The sequence below is a fragment of the Macrobrachium rosenbergii genome, chromosome 3 (genome assembly GCF_040412425.1).
Source record: "Macrobrachium rosenbergii isolate ZJJX-2024 chromosome 3, ASM4041242v1, whole genome shotgun sequence".
Taxonomy (NCBI): domain Eukaryota; kingdom Metazoa; phylum Arthropoda; class Malacostraca; order Decapoda; family Palaemonidae; genus Macrobrachium; species Macrobrachium rosenbergii.
Window position 1 is genome coordinate 54,688,341 of NC_089743.1, and position 23,589 is coordinate 54,711,929.

Below are 23,589 nucleotides of genomic sequence, written 5' to 3' on the forward strand. Positions count from 1 at the left end.
GCTAGAGCTAGTAGCAAGAAGACTTTAGCTAGCCAGGTATCTGCTAAATCTGTTATTGATAATAATTCTGATTCCTTGTCTATTGTTCCACCCAATCCCTCTTTTCAGTCTCTACCAATCACTCCACACCCTGGCTCCCATACTCCCAATTCCGACCCCATTACCAGCCTTGAATCTAGAATTAACCTTAAGTTTGGGTTATTGGTTAATATAATGGAGCCCCTCGATATGGGACCACCTTGACATGGTGAGGGGGCTCTTGAACCCCAGGAATTTGTTCCCGGGTTTGAGGCCGAGAGTCTCATACCGTATATTATTTCACATTACTTTGGACTAATTGTGTGGAATTTTCCACTTTTGCTGAAATTTATTGGGCCTGTTAAATAGGAAAAGATAAAATAGCTGGGATTGGGTTTATATCCGAAGCTAAATACAGGCAGTCCCCGGTTTATGACGGGGGTTCCATTTTTACGCCGCGTCGTAAACCAAAAATTGCTGTAAACTGAAAAATCATTGAAAATCATCAAAAATCATAAGAAAACCTTACTTTTAATGCTTTAGGTGTATTGAAAACGATGTAAACTGAATTTTTATTGAGTTTTTCATTAAAAAAAACCTCCAAATTTTGATTATTCTGCCGTTTTGGAGCCATATTTCTTCCATCGGATCAGTGTACGACGCGTCGTAACCCCGGAACATGCGTCGTAAACTGGGAAATAATTTCTGATGAATGTATTGAAAAGCGTCGTAGCCTTGCAATGTCGTAAACCGGGGACTGCCTGTAGTGAGAACAGTGGTAGGATCATCAACTACCTGATAATGTTTGGACCTGAGAGATATCAGGTTGATATCTCAAGGGTGGAACTATTCTGCGGGGCTGGGCCATGTATTCCAGGAGGGTCTAGCTCTGGGGATAGGACTCTCGGCATTCTATCCGGTTTGCCCATAATACAATTAGGGTGGGGATAATTGTATTCTTGTAATACTCTCGGCCCTAGCAAGCAGGTTTGGCTTACACTTGGGCCACTCTAATCATATTGTGCCGTCCCCTGTGGGGTAGGGTAGGGAGTGGACATTTGGGAGTCTGCTCTCACTTGTGCCATTAGTGGAAGAATGAACCCCATGAAAGGCTAATGATATCTTTGTCAAGTTTTCAGGTTTATTATTTTGTTATTTCTATCTCTTCGATCTTTACAAATAGTAAGAATAAAGAATTGAGTACCCCTGGGCCCTCTGATGATACTGTTTTGGCACAGATGACGACCTCTGCGCCCACCTTGGAGATCGGAAATTCTCCAAATGTTGATGACCCATGTGAGACTAGGATATCCCTGTAAGAAAAGGACCTGGCATTGTTACAATGGAACCATTCTTCTCTGAGCCAGATGTTTCTGTGCATGTGTCCTTATCAAAAAAGGAACAAAAAATAGTTGAAACTTTTCAGCCATGGGCCCTTTGGAGCCTAAAAGAATAAACAAAAGAAAATATAGACCTGACTCAACCTTGGTTCACTTTGATTCCCTTTTTGGAGAATCAAACTGGTCAGGGTTCTTGAATTTACAAGCCAACCAAGAAATATCCTTATTAAAATTGGAAAATTACTTGTTGAACCAATGCCCATCACAAGAGATGAGCATAAGACAAATTAAAAAAAGGGAATGGTTGGTTGAAACAACAACCAGAATCCAATCAGCAGAATCCAATCAGAAAATTATCAAAATATTAAAAACATAGAGAACATAAATATAAGCATTACAAGGCATGATACCATGAACAGTGTGCAAGGCACAGTGATATTACCAATCTAGAATAGAAGAAGTACAAAACAAATCAATGTTTCTAGATTCAGTACAGAAAAGATACAGCAATGTTGAAGACTGTGAACTATATGAGGTCCCAAGCAGGAAAGACAAAAATAAATATATCAAAATAGCAAAAATAAAGTTCAGTGGATAAACCTTGCCCTAGAAAATTAAAATACTGGGATTAAACAGGAAACTAAGACCTTATGTTCCCAAACCCATGCAATGCAAGAATTGTTGCAAATATGGCCATACAGCCATTAAACGCAGACATTTTTCCAGATGTGCGTATTGCAGTTCGCAAGAACATAAAACATGCTGGAACTGTGGCCAACCAAAATGCATAAATTGTGGCCTAGAACATCATGCCCGATCTAAAACGTGCATTCTATATTTACAATACTGAACTTAATACAAGAACGAATTGGAATGTCGATCAGGGAAGCAAAGTTAGAACTAAAAGTGAGAGGATTGAATGATCCAGCTAAGAAATTTAGATATGCAGATACTTCAAGATCAAACAATACCCAAACTGAAGTAAATGACAATAAAAATAAAGAAATATCACTAAAGAAAATATACATGATCAAAAGAACTCTTCTAAGGAGATTATCACAGTTGTCTATAGATTTACCTCCTTACCAGAAATAGATATGAATATTGACATAGAGAAAGACGAAGAAGAATTAAAATCACAAGAATGTGACAAAACGGATAACACAACTCGGAAGAGGCAACTAGTAGGAACCCACCTAATTCCACCAAACAAAGCAGTAAAAAGATAAATAACCCACCAATCTCACCAAAAGCTAAGGTTCAGAAACAGAATAGTAAATCAAACATTAAACTGTTTCCCATAGTAACAATAATACCTCTAGGAGCAGAATCACAAAACTCAGATGAAATGGAGAACCAACAGATAGATAACTACGATGAAAGCAAAGAAATTCACATAACTACGATGAAGCAAAGAAATTCACCCATCATCAATTATAGGCACCACAAGAAAAACCAAGAAGGAACAACAAACTAATGAACATGAAGATACATGTGGTTGTAGTAAATGCTTTGTAGCAATGTGCCACAACAATAAAACTATAACTAAAGAAAGCCTAACCTAACCAACACCATAAGAAATTTCATGAGGTATAGGAATAAGGAAAAAACAAACATGAAATCTCATGAAGAAGGTTGCATGTGTATTGAACATTTAGAATATTACAAAGAAAAACATATCAGTGTTGTAGATAATATTTTAAAAAAATCAAAATGGAAAAATTAAATCAAGATAGTAAAAATGTAACAGTCAACGAAAGTCAAATTAAAACAACAAAAAATGAATCAAGACCTACAAAAATACAAATTAACTTTTAACAAATTAAAAAAAATCAACTTAAATAATTTAGAGTAATGTGACCACTCTCATATTACACCATTCAGTCGTTATATAATTCAATGGAATATAAATGGATTATTAACGAGAATGCACTTAGGAGAAGTCCAACGACTTATAAGTGAATACAAACCAATGATTATATGTATACAACACACTGGAAAATTTATTCCAAATATAGGTAAACATCTGTACTAGTCACAACATCAAAGGAAAATGAAAATAATTTAGGAACAGCAATATACAGTATGTCCATAATAAAATGATATACAGTAAACCCCCGTATTTGCGTTCTCACGATTCGTGGACTCACGCATTCATGGGTTTCTCTGTGGAACATATCTACCCATTATTCGCAGAGAATTCACCCATTCGCGTTATTTTTCACTGAGAAATATTCACTAATTACTGTATTTTCATATTTTCATGAATAAATGCACTTTTTGTGATAAAACTATTAAAATACTCAGGTATAAGCATTTTTACAGGGTTTTTCGTGTGTTTAAACTATCAAAATATGCAGTTCTAAGTGTTTTTAGAGGGGTTTTAAGTATTTGCGGATTTTAGCTATTCATGGGGGGGGGTACGCACCTCCCACGAATACGGGGGGTTCACTGTACAACAAAGTAGATATAGATTACACTGAATTACAAATTTCAGCAATAACAGTGAAAATGGAAAATAGTTTATTTGATATTATTATCTTATACAACCAGCCTAATAAAAAGTATAATTTAAACATATTACAGAAAATAATTAAAGATTTTAAGAATCCCATATTAATTGTAGGAGATTTCAGTGCACATATTCCACTATGTGACTAGAACAATATTACACTGGATAAAGATGGAGAAAAAATAGAAAACTTGATGAACACTAATGATCTCTGTTGTCTGAATGACAACAAAGTAAATACATATTGCTCGAAAACCCATGGAACCTTTTCCTCAATAGATGTCACCCTTTGTCTAACTAATATAGTTGACAAATCAGATTGGAATACTTGTGATGATTCCTACTCAAGTGATCATTTTCCCATAATAATATCCGTATTAAATAATAAACCAAAACCATACTCTTCACATTATAACTTGCAAAAAGCAGATTGGGCCATTTTTAACTTGCATACAAGAAATATACCACCATATGATTATTTGAGAAATCACAATGTGACAAACGAATTCTTTGTATCTTTCATGAAAAAGGCAGCAGACAAAGCTATTCCTCATTCAAAACCCCATAATAAAAAACATAAAGTTCCCTGGTGGTCAGATGATCTATCTGAATTAGTACGAGAAAAACACTCTCTAGCAAGAAGGTTAGATACCCTAAACAGAAGATTTAATAAAATAAATAAATCAAAACCATTCTTGGAAGAAAATATATTAAAAATGACAATTGTACTCTTAGAAATAGATGCATTAAAACCTTTATATAATAAAAATATCAGCTAAATTTAGAAAGGAAGTTATAAAAGGTAAAATAATGTCTTGGAGGTCTTATGTATCGGAAATAACAAACAAAACATCCATTCAGAAAGAATGGGAAAAATTCTGAAAAATAAATGGAACAAATATTAGACCACCCAGACAAGCTATATTAGATACTGGCAAAAAAATTTTAAATCCCTTCGAATTAGTAACGTACTTGGGGAAAGTTTTGCCAAAATAAGTAGTGACCAAAATTTGGACAAACATAAAAAAAAAAAAAAAAAAAAAAAAAAAAAAAAGCTGAATCTATAATACTTAATTTTGAAACAAAGGAAGATATATATTATAATAAGAAATTCAATATGGAAGAGCTGGAATATGTTCTCTTGAACAGCAATAAATCTGCTCCTGGAGGTGATGATATTTGCTTTGAAATGATTTGCCATGTAGCACCTTTGGCAAAATCATACTTATTAAAATTTTACAATCATTTATGGCTCAGAAACTTGTTTCCAGATGAATGGCAAAATGCCATAATAACTCCTATACTGAAACCTGGATTGGGATCCTAGTAATGTGAACAATTATAGACCAATCTCTAATAAGTTGTCTATGCAAATTGTGGGAGAAAATGGTAAATGCACGACTTACATGGCACATTCGTGAAAATAAAATTTTAACTCCATCCCAGTTTGGCTCACAACGTAATCGATCTACAGTAGATTCTCTAATTTGGAAGACCACATATGCAGAGGATTTGAAAGAAAGCAAATTACAGTAGCTGTCTTTTTTGACATCCAAAAGGCATACGATACTACATGGAGGTATGCAATATTAGAATCATTTTATATAATAATAACATACGCAGCCATCTTCGTAAGTTTATTAAAAACTTTGACTGATCGCACTTTCCAGGTGAGAATATGTAATGTTTATTCCAAGACATTTCCACTTGAAAATGGAGTTCCACGAGGGAGTGTCCTTAGTGGTACTCTGCTTACTTTAGCAATTAATGATATCAATAGCATGCTGCCGGTCAGAATTAAAAGTAACCTGTATATGGATGATTTTGCCATATATTATACAGTGTCACAAATAAAGCATGCAGAAGGAATGATCAATAAAACCACAATATATAAAAATAGATGAATGGACCTCATCTGTAGGCTTTAGGTTTTCCATAGAAGAAACTCAAGCTGTCATGTTTTATAAAAATAAAAATTGGAAAAAAGGTGAAGAAATAGAATTGAAAATCAGAAACCATAATACACCAATTAGCCAAACTGCAAAATTTTTAGGATTAGTATTTGATGCACACCTGAATTGGAAAGCCCATATAACTTACATAAAATCAAAATACAAAAGGGCGGAAAGTCTAATTTAAAAACTATCACACAAATTGAGGAGCTGATAGACATACTCTTTTCATACTGTATAAAGCAACAGTGTTATCAACCATTGACTACAGAAGTGAAATCTATGGTTCAGCGTCAGAAGCAGCACTGAAAATATTAGATCCAATTCACAATGAAGGACTAAGAATATGCACAGGAGCATTTAGATCCTCACCAGTCTCCTCAGTACAAGTCAGATGTAGCAAACTGCCACTGTTCCTCCATAGAGAGTTCATAACAATGAAAAGTTCATCAAGAATCAAGACAAGTGATTCAACAACCAAAAATCTATATGATCTAAGGGATATATTTATAAACAATCATCCACCTCCTTTCCCAATTAGAGCTAATAGATTGTTTGAGTCACTGAACATAGATATACCCCATTGGACCATGAATAAAGTAAGGATTTGCACACAGTTGAAATATTTATCAAGAAGTTCTTCATATACCCCAGAACACCATAGACAAAAAACCATAGATCATATGAGACAAAAACATTCACATTGCACGATTTATACAGATGGGTCTAAATCACAAGATGGAGTAGGATATGCAGCTATATCCCGGAACAAGTCATATCAGTTATCTTTGCCTAATAATGCCTCAGTCTTCACAGCAAAGTTGTGTGCAATCGCAGTAGCCATCAAAATTATAAAGCAAATATCAATCAATAATTTTGTTATTTTTATTTACCCAAGAAGCCCTATAGAAGCCATTCAAGGTTACTACAGGCAGGCCCCGGTTATCGGCGTGGTTTCGTTTCTGAGGGTGTGATGATAACTGAAATTCGCTGCTAACCGAAAATCAGCGATTTTCGGGGCTTATCGGCGCCGAAAAGCGCCGATTTCCGGTTATCGGCATCTCTGTTAGGTATGTATCGACGCCAATAGGGAAATCGGCAATTTTCGGCACCGAAAATTGCTGATTTTCGTCGCTAGACAAGCGCCATAAAACTGGAGCGCCATTAACCAAGCCGGCCGTTAACCAGGGACTGCCTGTATTCAAAAAATAATATTGTACAGGAAATTAAATATGAACTCCATAAATTGTATAATAATGGAAAAAATATTGAAATATGTTGGATCCCTGCCCATGTATGGATTAAAGGAAATGAAGAAGCTGATAAAGCAGGTAAAGAAGTAGTCCACTTGGCAAGAGCAAATGTAAAAATCCCAATTATTGGTTATATAAGAGATATAAAAACAATCATTGTAAGTAAATGGCAAAATACATGGAACATGGAAAATGGAGCTAATCATGTCAGAGAGAGAATAATAAACTGAAATTGATAACACTTGTTGGACACATGGACACTTGATGAACAGTCCAAGTGACCCTCCTCCCGAATGCCCAGAATGCAGCGTTGATAAGTCAAACATGTCGGAATCTTATACATTTTCAGTCATCCCAACTCTAACACTCATGAAGTGTAACTTAGACAAAATATCAAATCAAGCAAATAATGAAAATACAGAAGCCCATAGGCCTTTTAATGAATTAAAAAATATGTATATACATATATGTAATCTATTCTTAGTGTTAATTTTTTTGAAATTTTATTTTATTCTTTTTAATCTGGAAACGAGCAAATGTATTTATCGTATGCATGTGTCTCGGTGTAAAAGCATGTTCATTATACAGTTTTTCCTTTTAAACCTCATTTTCATTTATTCATCATCATGCGAATGACTTATTTGTTCCCAGTTCTAGGCCTATGGCCTAGACCTGGTATTTCATCCTAATCCTTTGGGCCAGCCCTAAGAGTTGATAGTCAGCTCAGTGGTCTGGTTAAACTATCTTATTAATAATAATAATAATAATAATAATAATACAATGGAGAAAATTGGTGCTTCTGTTAAAAGTCTTGATGGACAAGGTGAACGTGAAGAGTGATGGTGAAGTGTTAGTGGAGGAGGTGGCTGTCTGTCCTGCCGATTCTCCTAGGCCAGTGGTCTTCAAACTTTTAAGACCATGGCCCACTTCAGGCATTTCCAAAATTCATGGCCTACTGCCCTTCAGATTTAGCATATAAATTATGTTCATAATCGATACCAGGTACTTGAGGAACTTTATTACATTTTTCTTAACATGTTCAAACAGAATTTTCATAAATGCATTATATGGTAAATGTATCTAGAAGGAATTTTCATGAAAGTTAAATTTAATAATCCAGAAATCAATAACTGAACTTTGATTATTGAAAATAAAATTCATATACTGACCTTACGGCTTGAAACATGGCCAAAAGATAAACATAACTTCTCTTGTTTGGTAACCACTTCAGGTAGGCAGCTAATGAGATGGATCTTGTTTCAGCTTATCAAATCGGGGAGAACGAGACAAGGTATGTCATTCCACCTCTAAGCGGTTTCTTGCTTTTGTTTTGATTTGAAGTAAGGAGAAAAGCCTGATTCATAAGTGAGTGGAGGAGAAATGTAGAAGTGTTTTTAGCGCATGCTTACCAATTCTAGGGTATGATGCATTTTACTTGAGCCCAGAATTCCTGTACAGAGAGCTCTTTTTGCAAACACTTTATACCAGAATCAAATTTCATTTCCAAGTATTCATCTTGGTCAGGTCTGGCACAGAATCTGGCTCAATATTAAATGGATCTGCTATAAATGACAGATCTATGGACTCAAGATCAGGGAAGTATCTTGATTCTTAGTCAAATTTTGAAGGTGGTTGATTATTTCATTTTGGAGACAAGGATCTAGTTCTTTTTACCTTCAACAATACAAAAATTCTCAAACATTGCAAAATTACCGGCATTAATAACCCAGTTCAATGGAGAAAGCACGCAATGAGTCAGCAAAATGAATTACAGTTTTGTCTTTACACTGAAGATTTTTATTTCTTTTGTTTTTATTTTATGGACATAGTTAATTTATTTTTTATTATAATCTAGTTAAACGTGTGGCCCACCTGAAAATGGTGATGGCCCACCAGTGAGGCCAGGTGGCAGTCTGTCCTGAAGATCACTGATTCTCCTAGGCCAAGGTCCCTGGCAAACTCCTCTAAACCTGGTAGGAGCCAAACTGGCAGCCCAAAGGAGGTCAGTGGGGTCTGCCCACAGGCAGTCACCCCCTCAGTCATACCTGTTGCCGAGTCCCAGGTTACGAAAGAGCGCCGCTGGAAAGTTGTCTCTATGGAAGTGGATGGTCTTTCATCTAGTGTTTCCAGCAGTGATTCTAGTCCTAGGCGCCATTGGTGTTTTCAAGGTGAATCTCGCCCTCTGAAGAGGCGCGCCCTCGGTGTATCACAGCCTCCTCCAGTTCCAGTTAAGAGGGTTAGAAAGTTCTGTAGAGCATCTGCCATCTGTAGCTTTTGGGACAGTCTGGAATGTTTCTCCCAGGATCATCTGAAGTTAGTGGGACAGTTTCCGTCTACTAAGTGCGCTACTGCTCGTAAGCGCTGTTCTGCATCTAGGACCTCTTCGTCTCCTAAGCACCCATCCTTAGTTTCAGAGGATTTGCCTAGGCATATAGTGATGTCAGAGTGCTCACCAGCTCCCAGCTCTTTCCTGTAGCCCTTGAACAATCAGCTTTACCTGAATCTTCTTTGGCTTTTGAGAAGCAGTCTTTGGTGCCAATGTGCCCAGTGGCGCCAGAACTTCCTTTACCTGTTGATTGTGCTGCTCCTTGTTGTGTGGCTCTTTCCGAGCGCCCATTGTTTTGTTGTGCAACCATCATCTCCTGAGCGCCCATTGGCACCCATGTGCCTGTCGGCTCCCGAGTGCTCGTCGGCTCCCAAGCGCTCGTTGGCTCCCAAGCGCTCATCGGCTCCCAAGCACTCATTGGCTCCCTTCCACCATTTGCCACAAGATAATCTGTTGGCACTCAAGTCCATTTCTGCTTCTGAGCGCCTGATTTCATCCAATCCTTCGGCAGCGCCTGTGTCTTCTTCTGTGCTGCCTGTTCCTGCTCCTGCAGTTGCAGTTTCACTCCCAGTCGCGTCTTTTTCTTCATTCTCTGCAGTGCAACAGGCACCCTGTTATGGATCCTTCATATCAGTCGATCCAATGCAAATTGGATAATATCCTGGGCTTAATTAAGAAAGCGCCATCAGCTCCTCAGCTTATTGTGGAACTGTTGCCCATTTCTTCTTTTGAGGAGGAAGAAGTGGATCCTGTTACCCCTCCTCCTGTGTATGCCATCTTACTCAGGTTGTTTCTGCTGGTGACTTTTCCAGATTTCTTCTCTCCTGCAGCTCCAGCTTCTCTAGCTTCAACATACTTAAAGGACAATCAGATGACTTCATGGAGGCTACCTAAAATGCAAGAGAGAGCAGGGAAGAGCCTCTTCTAGTTGTCCTCTGTCTAGATTGTCACAGAGAAGATACTTTTCTAATGCAACCAAAGAGGCCCCATCCCTGGGAACTTCTGCCTTCTCCGGGTTGATTGACTCCTCCAGAAGGTCAGCATTCAATTCAGCTAAGATTTTTTTCTTGACCTTAGAATTGGACCACCTTATCAAGCATTTATTTAAGATCTTGGAAGTTCTCAGCTTTTTAGACTGGGGAGTAGGAGCTCTTGCCCACAAATTAAAAGGATTGCCCTCATATTCCAGAAGACTTCTCTTCGGATATTTTGGGGTCATGTCATGCCTAGATAAAGGTATTAGAGACATTTCGCTTGAATTATCATCGCTGTTTGTGATGGGTATTCTCAAGAAAAGGGAGCTTTAGTGTTCCTACACCACAAAGGGAGTAACACCTTCCCGGAAGTCTGCGCTCCTCTTCTCTCCTCCTGACAAGAAGCACCTATTCCCTCAGGCGACTGTGCTGCAGATCGCCTCTGATCTGCAGAAAAAGTCCACTCAGGACCTTCTCGCACAATTAGTGAGGCGGCTTAGAGAGTCTCCAGCCTTCAACTCTAGGACAGTTTGTCCTGTACAACCCCAGCCCTTTCGTGGTATTGGCAGACAAAGAGGCTTCCTCAGACCTTGTTTCACCCCTCTGGCAATCAAAAAGTCCTCTAATAAACCACCTGCATGTGCATGCAAGTGAGGATCTAGTCCTCCGCACACCTGCGAGGACAAGACTCTTCCACTTTTGGGAGCATTGGGAAGCGAGAGGAGCGGAGAGTTGGATTGTATGAGTCCTGAGAGAGGGTTATTCGATCCCGTTTCTGAGGAAACCTCCCTTAGTCAACAAGCCCGTCTTATTGACAGCCTACTCAGCAGGCTCTGAGAGGTTTTCAGCCCTCTCCCAAGAAGTGTTAGCACTCCTTGAAAAAGAAGGAGTCGAACTAGTCAAGGACATCTCTTCTCTGGGGTTCTACAATCAGCTGTTTGTAGTCAGTCCCCAAAGCCTAGTGGGGCTGGAGGCCGGTTCTGGATGTGAGTGCCCAGAACTTGTATGTGCAGAAAACAAAATTCAAAATGGAGATGACCCAGTCCATCCTCGCATCCATTTGTCTGGAAGATTGGATGATTTCGATAGACATGAAAGACTCCCATTTCCATGTCCCAATTCATCAGGATTCGGGGAGATTTTTAAGGTTTGTATTCCAGAACAAGGTGTACCAGTTCAGAGCCCTTTGCTTCGGCCTTTCTACGGCCCCGCAGGTATTCATGCGTGTACTAGGCCCAATAGTGAAATGGTTACATATGATGGGGATCAACATTTCACTGTATCTCGACGATTGGCTCCCAGTCGAAGGAAAAATGTGTGGAGGACCTTCACAAGGCCCGTCTTCTTGCTCAGGATTTGGGCCTCTTGATGAACTTCCCAGAGTCTCAACTGACTCCTTCTCAGGAGATAACTTATTTGGGGATGAGGATAAACACAGATGTTTCTGGTTTTTCCTTCCTCCCAAGGGATAGACTCATGCCCTCAGATGGTAGACAAATTTCTCGCCCTTCAGTCCTGTTCTGCGAACAGCTGGATGAGCCTGTTGGGGACCCTCTCGTCCATGGAAGAGTTTGTGTCTCTGGCTTCCTGGGAGACAAGGAAGTGTCAGGCCTTTGGACTTCAGAACAGAGGAAATGGCACATCAGTGTGAAAGAATTCACTGGGGATTGCAAGCGTTTGCATCAGGGGTGTCCGGGAAGACAGTGACCGTCCACTCGGACAACACCGTAGCACTGTCTTATGTCAAAAAACAAGGGTGAACTCATTTACCCTTTGCCAAGCAGCAAGAGCCCTGCTCATTTGGGCAGATCAGAATCAAACCCAGATCTTAACCAGGTTTATTCAGGGGAAATTCAAAGTGTTAGCAGATGAACTCAGCTGCCGAAAGCAAGTTCTCCTTAAAGAATGGACTCTGGACCCCCTGTGTGCCTAGAGTTGTAGCAACTGTGGGGAAGGCTGGTTCTGGATCTGTTTGCAACCTCAAAGAACCACTGTCTCCCTCTTTATTATTCGCCAGCACCAGATCCACGAGCATGGGCAATAGACACAATGCTTTTAGATTGGTCGAACATGGACCTTTATGCCTTTCCCCCATTCAAGATGGTGAGAGAAATAATAAACAAGTTCCAAATTCATCAGAATGCAAAGAGACTCTAGTAGCCCCTTTCTGGCCAGCACAAGAATTGTTCCCAGACTTGCTGGAACTTCTCACGGATTTTCCGAGGCTGTTGCCTCAAAAACTGAAACTAATCAAACAACCACATTTCAGGCGGTTCCATCAAAGACTGTCCACTCTGGCTCTGACCGCATTCAGACTGTCTACAGATTGGTATGAGCGAAAAGATTTTCAAAGGCAGTTGCAGATGCTATTGCTCGTTGTAGACGACATTCCTTGAGCAAGGTTTATCAAGCCAAGTGGACAGTCTTCTGTGACTGGTGCAGGAGACACAACATCTTATCTTCTAAGACATCTGTATTGGAGATAAGTGATTTCCTGCTCTATTTAAAGTCTTCCAGGAATCTGTCTACCTCAGCCATTAAAGGCTACAGGGCAATGTTGAGCTCTGTATTCAGACATAGGGGCTTAGATCTCTCCGCTAATAAAGATCTTTCTGATCTCATCAAGTCATTCGACATAACCAAACAGAAAGAAGATGAGCCAGTAGCCTGGAATCTAGACATGGTTCTTAAGTGGCTGTCACAACCACATTTTGAAACCCTGCGATCTATCTCTTTGAGGGACCTAACTAGGAACTCATCTGTTTTTGGAATATTTAGGAAGTGAACTGATGTACATTTATGACTACTGTAAAATTATGGGTTTGTATAAGCAAAATCTATTTTTGTTTTTATAAATGATATTTTAGAGCCTCTAAAGGGGCTTCCTCTAAAAGTGCTAATACAACTGTCTTCATTCCATAGAAGAATCTAAATAAAGTTCATGCAGATCCAGTTTCTGAGAGTGCAGAATAGTAATATGAATAAAAACTATAGCCATTTCACAGCATCACTTGAAAAAAGTTCCAATTCAACCAGGTAGAAGATAAGAGTAGATGTTCAGCATGACTTGGAGGCAGTCCCATATGCCCCTATGACAGAAGCCCCACCTCAAAGTTATACTGATCTCCAGGTGTGAATAGTTCAGCATTTCCAGATTCCTGTGGCATCTATAGAAATGGGGTTAGTGCAGGAGCTTTTTCCACTTTGGGAGAATCAAGGGAAGGTTTGGTTCAATAGATTTAAGAGAAGGTTGGAAAACTGTTTTGCTTGTGGCCAAAGATGAGCCATTTTGTTCAGCAACAGATCATCTACACCCAAAATCTGATCTACAATTTGTGTGGTCATGGAAGACTACTACTACTACTACTACTACTACTCTGGTGGCTCTTGGGCCTCTTGTTGGCCCATGGCCGCTTGCACCAGACCTCTCCACGTTCCCCTGTTGAGAGCTGTATCTCTAGTTATTCTCAGGATCCTCCACTCCCAATTCTCTTAGATCTCTAAACACATTATCTTTCCATCTCATCCTCAGTCTCCCACCGGTCTTCTCCCTTCCACTGATCTTTCATAACCACTTAAGGCATTCTGCCCTCTTCCATTCTAACCATATGTCCAGCTCAACATATCCTTTGCAATCTTACATAGTCAGTTATTAGCTGTTGTATGGTTAAATCTCTCATTTCATTGTTGTGCCTTCTTCTCCAAACACCTTCATTTAATATCGTAAATGGGACCCATTATTCTACACAAAATGTTATTTTCAAAAACCAGTGGTCATGGAAGAGCAGAGTAAAAAGTTGGAGGGTTTAGATTGAGGAGGGTTGTGAATAGCACCACCCAGGGAGCCTTGCTTCTGGCACAGTGCTCTTTGTATGTCAGTATGGAGTAACCATCTGAGGGAAGAGCCTGATTCTTCTAATCTGTGTGCAAATACTTCTTTTTCCCAGGATGGAAATTGTGATGATCTACTGAATATTTTGTTACCCTTTGCTCAGCGGGAAAAGTTAGTGTCATGATGTGTTTCCAGCATCATGCCTCCATACTTCCTAAGGCATACCATTATGGTCATGACTCAATCATAAAGTCAGCAACCTGTCTCTTACATGAATGAAATGCCTGCAGTCTGAAAGCTTTCACTCCCACATTAACACATCCTTTATAAAAGAGCATCCGAATAAGTAGAAACCAGTGTAAGTCTTACCCTGTGATTCTAAGGGTCCTGCCAGCAAGGTCATTTTGGATTTCATTAAATGTGACTTCTAGTTGGTTGGCTGTTAACTTCTGTTAGAATCAGCTCATCATGCACAACAGAATCAGCTCATCATGCACTAGGCATTTAATAACTGTGGAGCCTATTCTATTTCTGTGTACCTACTTGGCCGCCCAAGAAAAAATCTTGGTGAGCCCTTGGAAATGAACCTCAAGATGGAAACTGCTGCCCTTGGTAGGTGTCATCATTAGGGTCCTTGATGCTATAGTAAAATCTCTTTTAAAATTCGTATGGGCAGGAGTTTTCTTAAAGACTTCCAAGGTGTCTACTTCTGAAGCTGTGAAGCTCACAGAGAAGGGGAAGAAGGATTGTGCTGTTATCTCCCAAGTTAAATCTTTTGCAACCAAACTAAGAGTTGCATATATGTATTTTATTAAATTTAAGGAAAGTTGGCTGACTCCTTGCCATTAAGGCTCATGGCTTTGTGATACAATAATGTCTGCAAACTGAGCAAAGGATTTTTCAGTCTTTATGTGACATAAGGTCAAGGTTTTTTGTGCAATAAAGGGATATTTCATGTAACTAACAAATAAATGAGATAAAAACTGAAAGATTCATGAGATTCAGTATATGTGGAGGGATTTGAAAATTGGCTGGTGGCAAAGAGAGAAACATCTCTTCTACGGCATCGTCTGTAACTTTCCCCACTTGCTTGACACAGGTCATAAAGGTCTTTTTGGGAGTGGTGGATGGCCACCTTAGAAAACAGATTAGATAACTTTCTTGTGTGAAGATGGAGTTTTTTCTTTTGGAATATGTATATTAAAATTAGGTTGAAGAAACTGGACTTTTTGCAGAAATTTTGTAGGGAAGTCTATTAGTGGCTAAAGTTCATTTAGTGTTCCATTGTTATTGGTTGATTCATCAGAGTGAGTTACTCAGGTTTTCATGAGTCAGTTTTGTCGAAAATAGGTTTTCTGAGTTTGCTTAAAATGAAAGGTTTAAAATGTGCTATAGCATCCGTGTGAATCAGGGAAGGGGATCTATGGTTGGTTTTTTTTTTTTTTTTTGAAGAGTAATGACATAGACAGGCTTAGATGAGGAAAGCATCGGTGCCTGGATTCAGTGATAAACATAAAGATGATGCTTTTCATATTTTAGTTTAATAGTTGTGATATTCATATTATGCACCTTTTACTACCAGTCCAGTTTTGTCCCTGGGGTGTGAACCCATGGCTGGGTCCTTAATACATATATAATGAAATAAGGTTAGTCCTAAGATACTTAAATAAAGTGCCTTAAGTATGCAAAAGTGCTTTTGCCACATTATAGAATTTTATTTTTCAAGAAAAGGTGTTCCCATACAAATATATACAAGTAACTAAGACTAGTAGTGTAGCCTATATAATACTACAGAGCCAACTTGCATAGTGTATAGATCAGTTCTTTATAACTAATAGCCTATTAGTTCAATTTCAGATTTATCTGCAAAATGAATTGCCTCTAAAAAGGTAGCCTAGCATAAAAACCATCATAACATAGCTGATTAATTCACCCTGCTTATGCTTACAAGGTACAGTATGTTAAATGAACAAAATTCTTGCAATACAGAAATACCTTAAATATTTTAATGTGTTTCTTCTTTAACATAGAGCTACCCCGTTGTTCTATGTGAAAAACATTTTCAAGAGAGAGTGTAACGAGAGAGCAGTGTTTAATGGCTAATGCACATACTCATACATGTACAAATAAGTATATAATGTACAGTGTTGTATCAGTCCATTAAATATATATGTTAATAAAAATACAAATAATGTAATAATTTTATGTACTACGTGTAATGCTAATTTACATATGACATGCTTGCATGATAAATGAAAAATGACAAAATAATTTGGAAAAAAAAATCTTTACCTTGTATTGTAATTACACTTCTTTTAACCACAAGTATTAAAACTTCAGATCTTGTGCTCAAAAGATTTGCTAAAGTATGAAGCAGTCACTTTAAAGAAAAAATTCGTTGTAACATAATTCTTGCTTTAGAAGCCCAATTACGACTTCCTGGTGCATGTGCCTCCTCTGTAGTTCATACATGAAAGCAGTTGCACCTCATTGACTCAAAACACCTTAGATTTTCAGAGCGGATGCTCATCTACAGTCACTCTCAGTACATTGCAATATGTTGCTGTGCTGTATTTTAGAACTTTTAACACTGAAGAAAATATCAAAATACATAATGGTAGCAACACAAACACATCACATTTTGATACAAATCAGACTCAGTGAGTCAGACAACTCATACCAAATGACTGACTCAGGCATGCACAGATTGGAAAATGATGGGTCAGTTGCTTTGGGAATAAAGAATTGGCTTAATGGTTTAGACAGGAGGCAAGCAAATATCAGTTGTATTTGTTACAGTAGATTTTGTTGCAGCATCTGCTGTCTTGATGTTCTTACTGGATTATTCTGTTAAGTATGGAATCTTTCAATTTTTTTTGGACTTGGGCACATCTGATGAGAAATTAAATGATAAATAAGTCCTTTAAATTTAAGTGACTTTGTAATTGTAGTTTTATCATGGTGTATGCCTCCAACTTCTTAACTTTATCATTTGTCCCATGAGTGTACACCTAAGGTCTGAGTTCTTAGTACACAATGGAACACGGTCAGCATTAGGATTTTTAAATTTTCAGTGACGCTATTTCTATCAGTTCAAAGTGGCAGTGTTTTAAAACATTTTCATCATATAAATCAAATGAAAGGTCCCATTGAGTAAATTACAAGAAATACTCTTGTGGGATTGGGATGGGGTCAGTAAGATAAGAAATACATGTTTTGGAACATTCCAAGTCATTTAATATATAGATGAAAGATATCTGTGCAGATTATAAAAACTGTAAAGTAATTTAAAAGAACCATTGCTGTACCTCCAGCATTAGAATGAGTGTCTGGACAAAATCATACCAGTTAAAATAAAGATTAAGAAGATTCTCTTCAGGTTTCAATGTTATAATATTGCATAATGTACACCTTTTACTGCTTGTCTGAATCATGTGTCCTTTTGGGTGCAAATCAAGGGCATGGTCCTTAGTGCATAGTAGTCTGTGTTAAGATTTTGGGGTAAAGTGCCCATATCATGTAAAGGTTCTTTAGCCTTATTCAGAAAAATAAGTTTTTTTTTCCTATTAAAGAAGTCTTACTTTATCCCTTCCATATGTTCAAAATTCCCTTGACATATAAATAATACCTTTTTGGTGATAATACCTTTTTGGTGATAATACCTTTTTGGTAAGGAAGGATTGGGAATGACTCTCAAGATTTTCTTATTTTTTACTTCCTGTAGGCCTATTGAAGTCAGGGTTAAGGTGTTTCTTTTTTGTTTTAGTCTAATATTTGCAACATTGTAGTATCTGTAGTTGTGATGATATCTTGTCCTCTTTCTCTTGCCTGTTGACTATGTATTCCGTCTTTTCCTGCCAATCACTCGCATTTAACATTTATATGATATAACTTAGTTTGGTGGTAGCACTAATGGCCTATTTTAGAAAATGCGTCATCTGGTTAGGGTAAACTCAAAGTATGCCCAGAAAATACAATGAAATGAACAGAACATAAGGAAAATTTTGTTCCATCATGGACTGCTAAAATTAAAGTTAATCCCAAAATTGAATGAAAGTGGCATTTAATATTTTCCATTTAACTTGCACATCTAGACAGGCATTGTAATACCAGGTTCCATATGTTACCAGGTATGCATAGTTTTTTGTTCTGTGGTCCCTTGAGCCCTAGGGGGGATAACTTCTCGTATTAAGGTGATGATAAGTTCTAATAAGGCAGTGGTTTGTATTTCACTTTTGTTTTACTGTAAATATGTTCTGGTTATGCAATAAATAGCACTTCTTGTGAATGAATGTAATGCATTTAGTTAGTGTTGATGGAAAGATGGGTTTAATAGAAAGAACCTTCAGGAATTTTCAAAATCTCCTGCTATCATGCAGAACAAATAGTATTTAGGTTCAGTATTACATAGAACCTATTTCTTTCTCTTAAAATGTCATTTTCTGCAAGAGATAGCATTGTTATATTTTTATGATTTAATCGCAAGATGTAAAAATTTTCAAGTGTTGCAGGTTAGTTAATGAGATTAAATAATTTGTTTTATTATTTAGCCGTCAAATGTACTGAATGTTCAAGTTGATGCATGTTAATTACAGGGCTCATTTGATGCAGTGTTCGTGAAGAGTATTTGTATAGGACATTATAACCATATAATTGCACATTAGCACACAACAATGCTGTCTTGTTTTCAGTAATTCAAATGGGTAACTTCTGAAAGTAAGCAGGTCAATTAACCCTTAAACGCCTGTTGGACGTAGCAAACGTCGACTAAAATTGTCTGTTGAATGCCGAGTGGACGTAGCAAACGTTGACTACAAAAAATTTCAACCTTCGGTCAACTTTGACTCGACTGAAATGGTCGAAAAATGCAATTGTAAGCTAAAACTCTTACATTCTAGTAATATTCAATCATGTACCTTCATTTTGCAACAAATTGGAAGTCTCTAGCACAATATTTTGATTTATGGTGAATTTTTGAAAAAAAAATTTTTCTTACGCCCGCACGGTAACTCGGCCGAAAATTTCAGAAATTCTTTCGTCATTTTGTCGTCATTTTTGCACTGTTCTATATTAGTCGTTACATAAAGTTTTATATATGGAAATGTGCGCAATTTCATGTAGAATACAACAGAAAATAACTCATGGTTGTAGCTTTTATCAGTTTTGAAATATTTTCATATAAATCACGATAACTGCCAAAATTTCAAGCTTCGGTCAACTTTAACTCGACCGAAATGGTAAAAAAACGCAATTATAAGCTAAAACTCATACATTCTAGTAATATTCAATCATGTACCTTCATTTTGCAACAAACTGGAAATCTCTAGCACAATATTTCAATTTATGGTGAATTTCTGAAAAAATTTTTCCTTACGTCTGCGCTGTAACTCGGCTGAACATCTCAGAAATTCTTTTCGTCATGTTGTCGTAATGTTTGCATCGTTTTACATTAGTTGTTACATAAACTTTTATATATGAAAATGTGTGCAATTTCATGTAGAATACAACAGAAATTAGCTCATGGTTGTAGCTTTTATCAGTTTTGAAATATTTTCACATAAATCACGATAACTGCCAAAATTTCAACCTTCAGTCAACTTTAACTCGACCGAAATGGTCAAAAAACGCAATTGTAAGCTAAAACTCTTACATTCTAGTAATATTCAATCGTTTACCTTCATTTTGCAATAAATTGGAAGTCTCTAGCACAATATTTCGATTTATGGTGAATTTAAAAAAACATTTTCCTTACGTCTGCGCGGTAACTCGCTTCTAACATCTCAGAAATTCTTTCGTCTAGTTGTCGTAATATTTGCACCGTTTTATATTAGTTGTTACATAAAGTTTTACATATGAAAATGTGCGCAATTTCATTTACAATACAACAAAAAATAACTCATGGTTGTAGCTTTTATCAGTTTTGAAATATTTTCATATAAATCACGATAAATAGAAAAAATTCGACTTTCGGTCAACTTTAACTCGACCGAAATGGTCGAAAACTGCAATTGTAAGCTAAAACACTTACAGTCTAGTAATATTCAATCAATTAGCTTAATTTTTCAACAAACGGGAAGTCTCTAGCACAATATTTTGATTTATGGTGAATTTTTGAAAAAAAACATTTTTTACGTCCGCGCGTTACGAATTCATGCATCATTTTGTGATAACATTTTCTCTGTGTTGCTTTGATCGTTTTAAAATTTGTTATATACCAAAATCATTGCAATTTAGTGTACAATACAACTAAAAAAAAATTAAGTCATTAGCTTTAACCGTTTTGCTTACAGCGCGATTTGTATACAATTATATACAAGTTTTTTTTTTTTCGCTGTCATATATTCCAGTATTTATATATGATAATGATTTTTTTCATTTCTGGTGGTTGCATACTAAACTTCAGGCAATGACAAAAACATGAGCCAAAAATGAACTCTTAATCTTAAAAACTAAGCGTGCTGTGATTTTTGAAAAAAACTTTTTTCCGCTTCGGCGCTAACTCACCGAACGCCGCCGGCATACGGGAGATGTTTTTGTAAATAGGGCTTCGGCGTTAAAGGATTAATGAGGTCAATTTATGTTTAGATTATTTATTAGTCAAATATACTAGTCAAATGTACAGAATGTCATATTATGCAGGTTAGTGACAGCACTGTTTGTTACACTTTATGGATAATATTTATAAAAAGGACATATAGCCAACAGAGGTGCATATTACAGCCTGCACTTTGCTGTATTGTTTTTAATGTTTTGCATATATTCCAGCTCTCAATAGATAAAAGTGAACTACAAGATGCACGGTGGTTTTCTAGGGAAGAAATTGGCTCGGCACTACAAAGGATTGATCGAAACCCTCTCTTGAGGCTTCGAGGCAATCCTTCAGGGGAACTCTTTATTCCACCACCTGGAGCAATTGCTTATCATCTCATTTCCCACTGGATGAAAGGCACTCCAATTCAAGATATTTATCAACAAATATATTAACTTAAACTTTAGATAAATCTAAAGCTTCAAGTTTTGAAAATTTGATAGAATTGGCTCAGTTTGAACTGGGGATTTTACTAAGAATTATTTCCAGTGCAGTGTACTTAATGTTACCAGAGCAATTTTCTATAAAACTATAAAATGGTTGTATTCTTCTGCTCTTTATTTTCTTCATTCTCTTCTTTATTTTCATTCATTTTTTTCCCAGTCCCTCATATTTTATTACCTAGATATCCTCTGACACAGATGCACATACAGATGGAGTTTTTTCTGTAAAGTAGGTATTTTTGTATTAAACAAGCTAATAACAGTGACAAGGCAAGGGTATTAGCAAAATTCCTCCTCTTCATATTTCTTTGTATATACGTGAATTTTACAAAACTTAAAATACTTTTTATAGCAGTTTCTTTTATCTTATGGAGAACTGCAAACAATTGATAACATATTAAGGAGTAACATACATTTAAAGTATTTCATGGCAAAAGGGGGACAAATGCCAAAAGCAAAATTTGCCAAATTGTATTCAAAGTATGGTAATGCAATTTGTTTAATATTGTTAATATTCAAGGGAACATAATTTCTTTATGCAGTGTTTGTGCTTTTGGGTGATATTTTAAAATGGTAAAAAAATGCTAAATGTTGAGTTTAGGAAATTGTCTATATTTGTATGTTAGGAGTACCATGAGTGTTTCATGGATGTTTATAAAACTTTTTGTTTTTGAGGTGCATTGAAAAAAAGTTTTGCAAAAAATGTTCTCATACAAACCCATTAATGACAATTAGCCCTATTCCTGGTGAAATGGACCCAGCTACAGCAACTTGAGTTGAAAAGAGAAAATTCCTACTGTGCATGACCAGCTCAAAAGGAGTGTCTTATTGTTTCATTAAGCCAACCCCCATCTGGAAGAGTAAGGGGAAGGGAGGAGGGCACTTAAGATTATGACTAATGGATTTGCTTAAAAATTGGTTACATGAAACCCATTAATCATAATGAGCCTGAATCACAATTCAGGAAGGATGAAGCACCAGAGCCTCAGAAGAACATCTAGATGTAAGAAGTCCATTTCCTGTAGACAAAGGGCAGTGGAGACAACAGCAATCTTGGAATTCTGTATAGCTGTGTAAGCAATTTATGCGGTAGGAGCTGGAACCACAGATAATACATGTGCTAGCACCTGAGGCATAAAGGAAAATACATCAAGAAAAGACATCTACAGTACAAGTTATCCAAAAATAACAAGAAATGAAGTCTAAGAGGATGAGGAGAATGATTGACTAAAATCTCAAGACATGATCTGCTCTAAGAAAAATAAGCATATTCCACGCCACAATTTGGACAAAATGTTGCAAAGGCAACTTTCTAAGGCCAAAGAACTGCTCTAAGGATAGCAGAGATTAGAGGAGGGTGCGCTAACCTCAAGAGCACTGACCCTGAGCTTAAGAAACATCTATGTGCTACTAGAAATCCATCAAAGCCAGCACAAATGTGAGGTCATGAGAGTATCCATTTCTGGTAACCCAAGAGAAAAGACAGACAAGAGTGAGAGGTCTGGAAAGATAAAACCATTGGAGGTGCAGCCTGTGAGCCCTTACAGGGCAGAAAAGGATAATTTCCGAAGAATAACAGGGCAAGGCAACAAAGGCCAGGAGTATATACTAACCAGAGATTCTCAGCCATGAACTCAAGGGCAAACAGAAGTCCCCCAAAGAAGACCAACTGTTGGAATTGAGAGGCTCTGTTGGAAAAGTGATGGGCATAAAGACAGAAAGAATGTATCTTACAGGAGCTCAGAAAGTGGTTTGAAGCTGAAAGGACCACTGTCAAGAAGCAACAGCAGGAACCACTGGATGAAAAAGCTTAAAACATTCTGTCAGCGTTGGGAGCTCATTTCTTCTGGAGGAACCATGAAGAGAGGGTAGGGCAAAGAGAAAAACTATAGAAAACCAAATTTCCCTGGAGAGATGAATAATTCACCTCCTACAGGAACCAAGGAACAGGGTGACTGAGAACCCCATAATTCTTGCCAACCACGAATCTTGTTGAATGTCAAAAGGATGGAGGGAGAGTAACTACTATCCACATGACAACTGCTGCTGTAACCTCTGGGTTGTCACCCTTCCAAAGGTTATAGTAATAATAATAATAATAATCTTTATTGCAGCTCAGGACCATGTACATAGATTATACAAATACAATACACACAATCTAAATACATAAGATAACATGATAAAAATAATAATCGGCAGTATCCACACAGTTGCTGAAGAAGTAGAAAAAATAGAATTCATAATAATGGTAATGACTGTAATTATATTGAGAAAAATAGTAAAAAATTTTTTTTTTTAAATTATAACAATTAATACAGATTGCAAACGATTAATTTCCAGCTAGGGACCT

At 37.2% G+C, this 23,589-nt stretch overlaps 2 protein-coding genes across 4 annotated transcripts in view; one reads left to right on the top strand and one right to left on the bottom strand.

Moving 5' to 3' along the window:
• LOC136855862 (NAD(P)H pyrophosphatase NUDT13, mitochondrial-like) overlaps positions 1-23,425 on the top strand; it is a 35,879-nt gene extending 12,454 nt beyond the window's left edge. The window contains exon 5 of the mRNA XM_067133256.1: positions 20,973-23,425. Coding sequence (XP_066989357.1) covers positions 20,973-21,191 — 219 coding nt within the window. The 3' untranslated portion in view covers positions 21,192-23,425. The remainder of the gene's footprint in view (positions 1-20,972) is intronic.
• Positions 20,782-23,589, bottom strand: part of LOC136855826 (phosphatidylinositol N-acetylglucosaminyltransferase subunit H-like) — a 167,374-nt gene continuing 164,566 nt past the window's right edge. For all 3 annotated transcript variants that reach the window (XM_067133186.1, XM_067133194.1, XM_067133244.1), the window contains one exon: positions 20,782-21,461. In XM_067133186.1, coding sequence (XP_066989287.1) covers positions 21,404-21,461 — 58 coding nt within the window. In that variant the 3' untranslated portion in view covers positions 20,782-21,403. The remainder of the gene's footprint in view (positions 21,462-23,589) is intronic.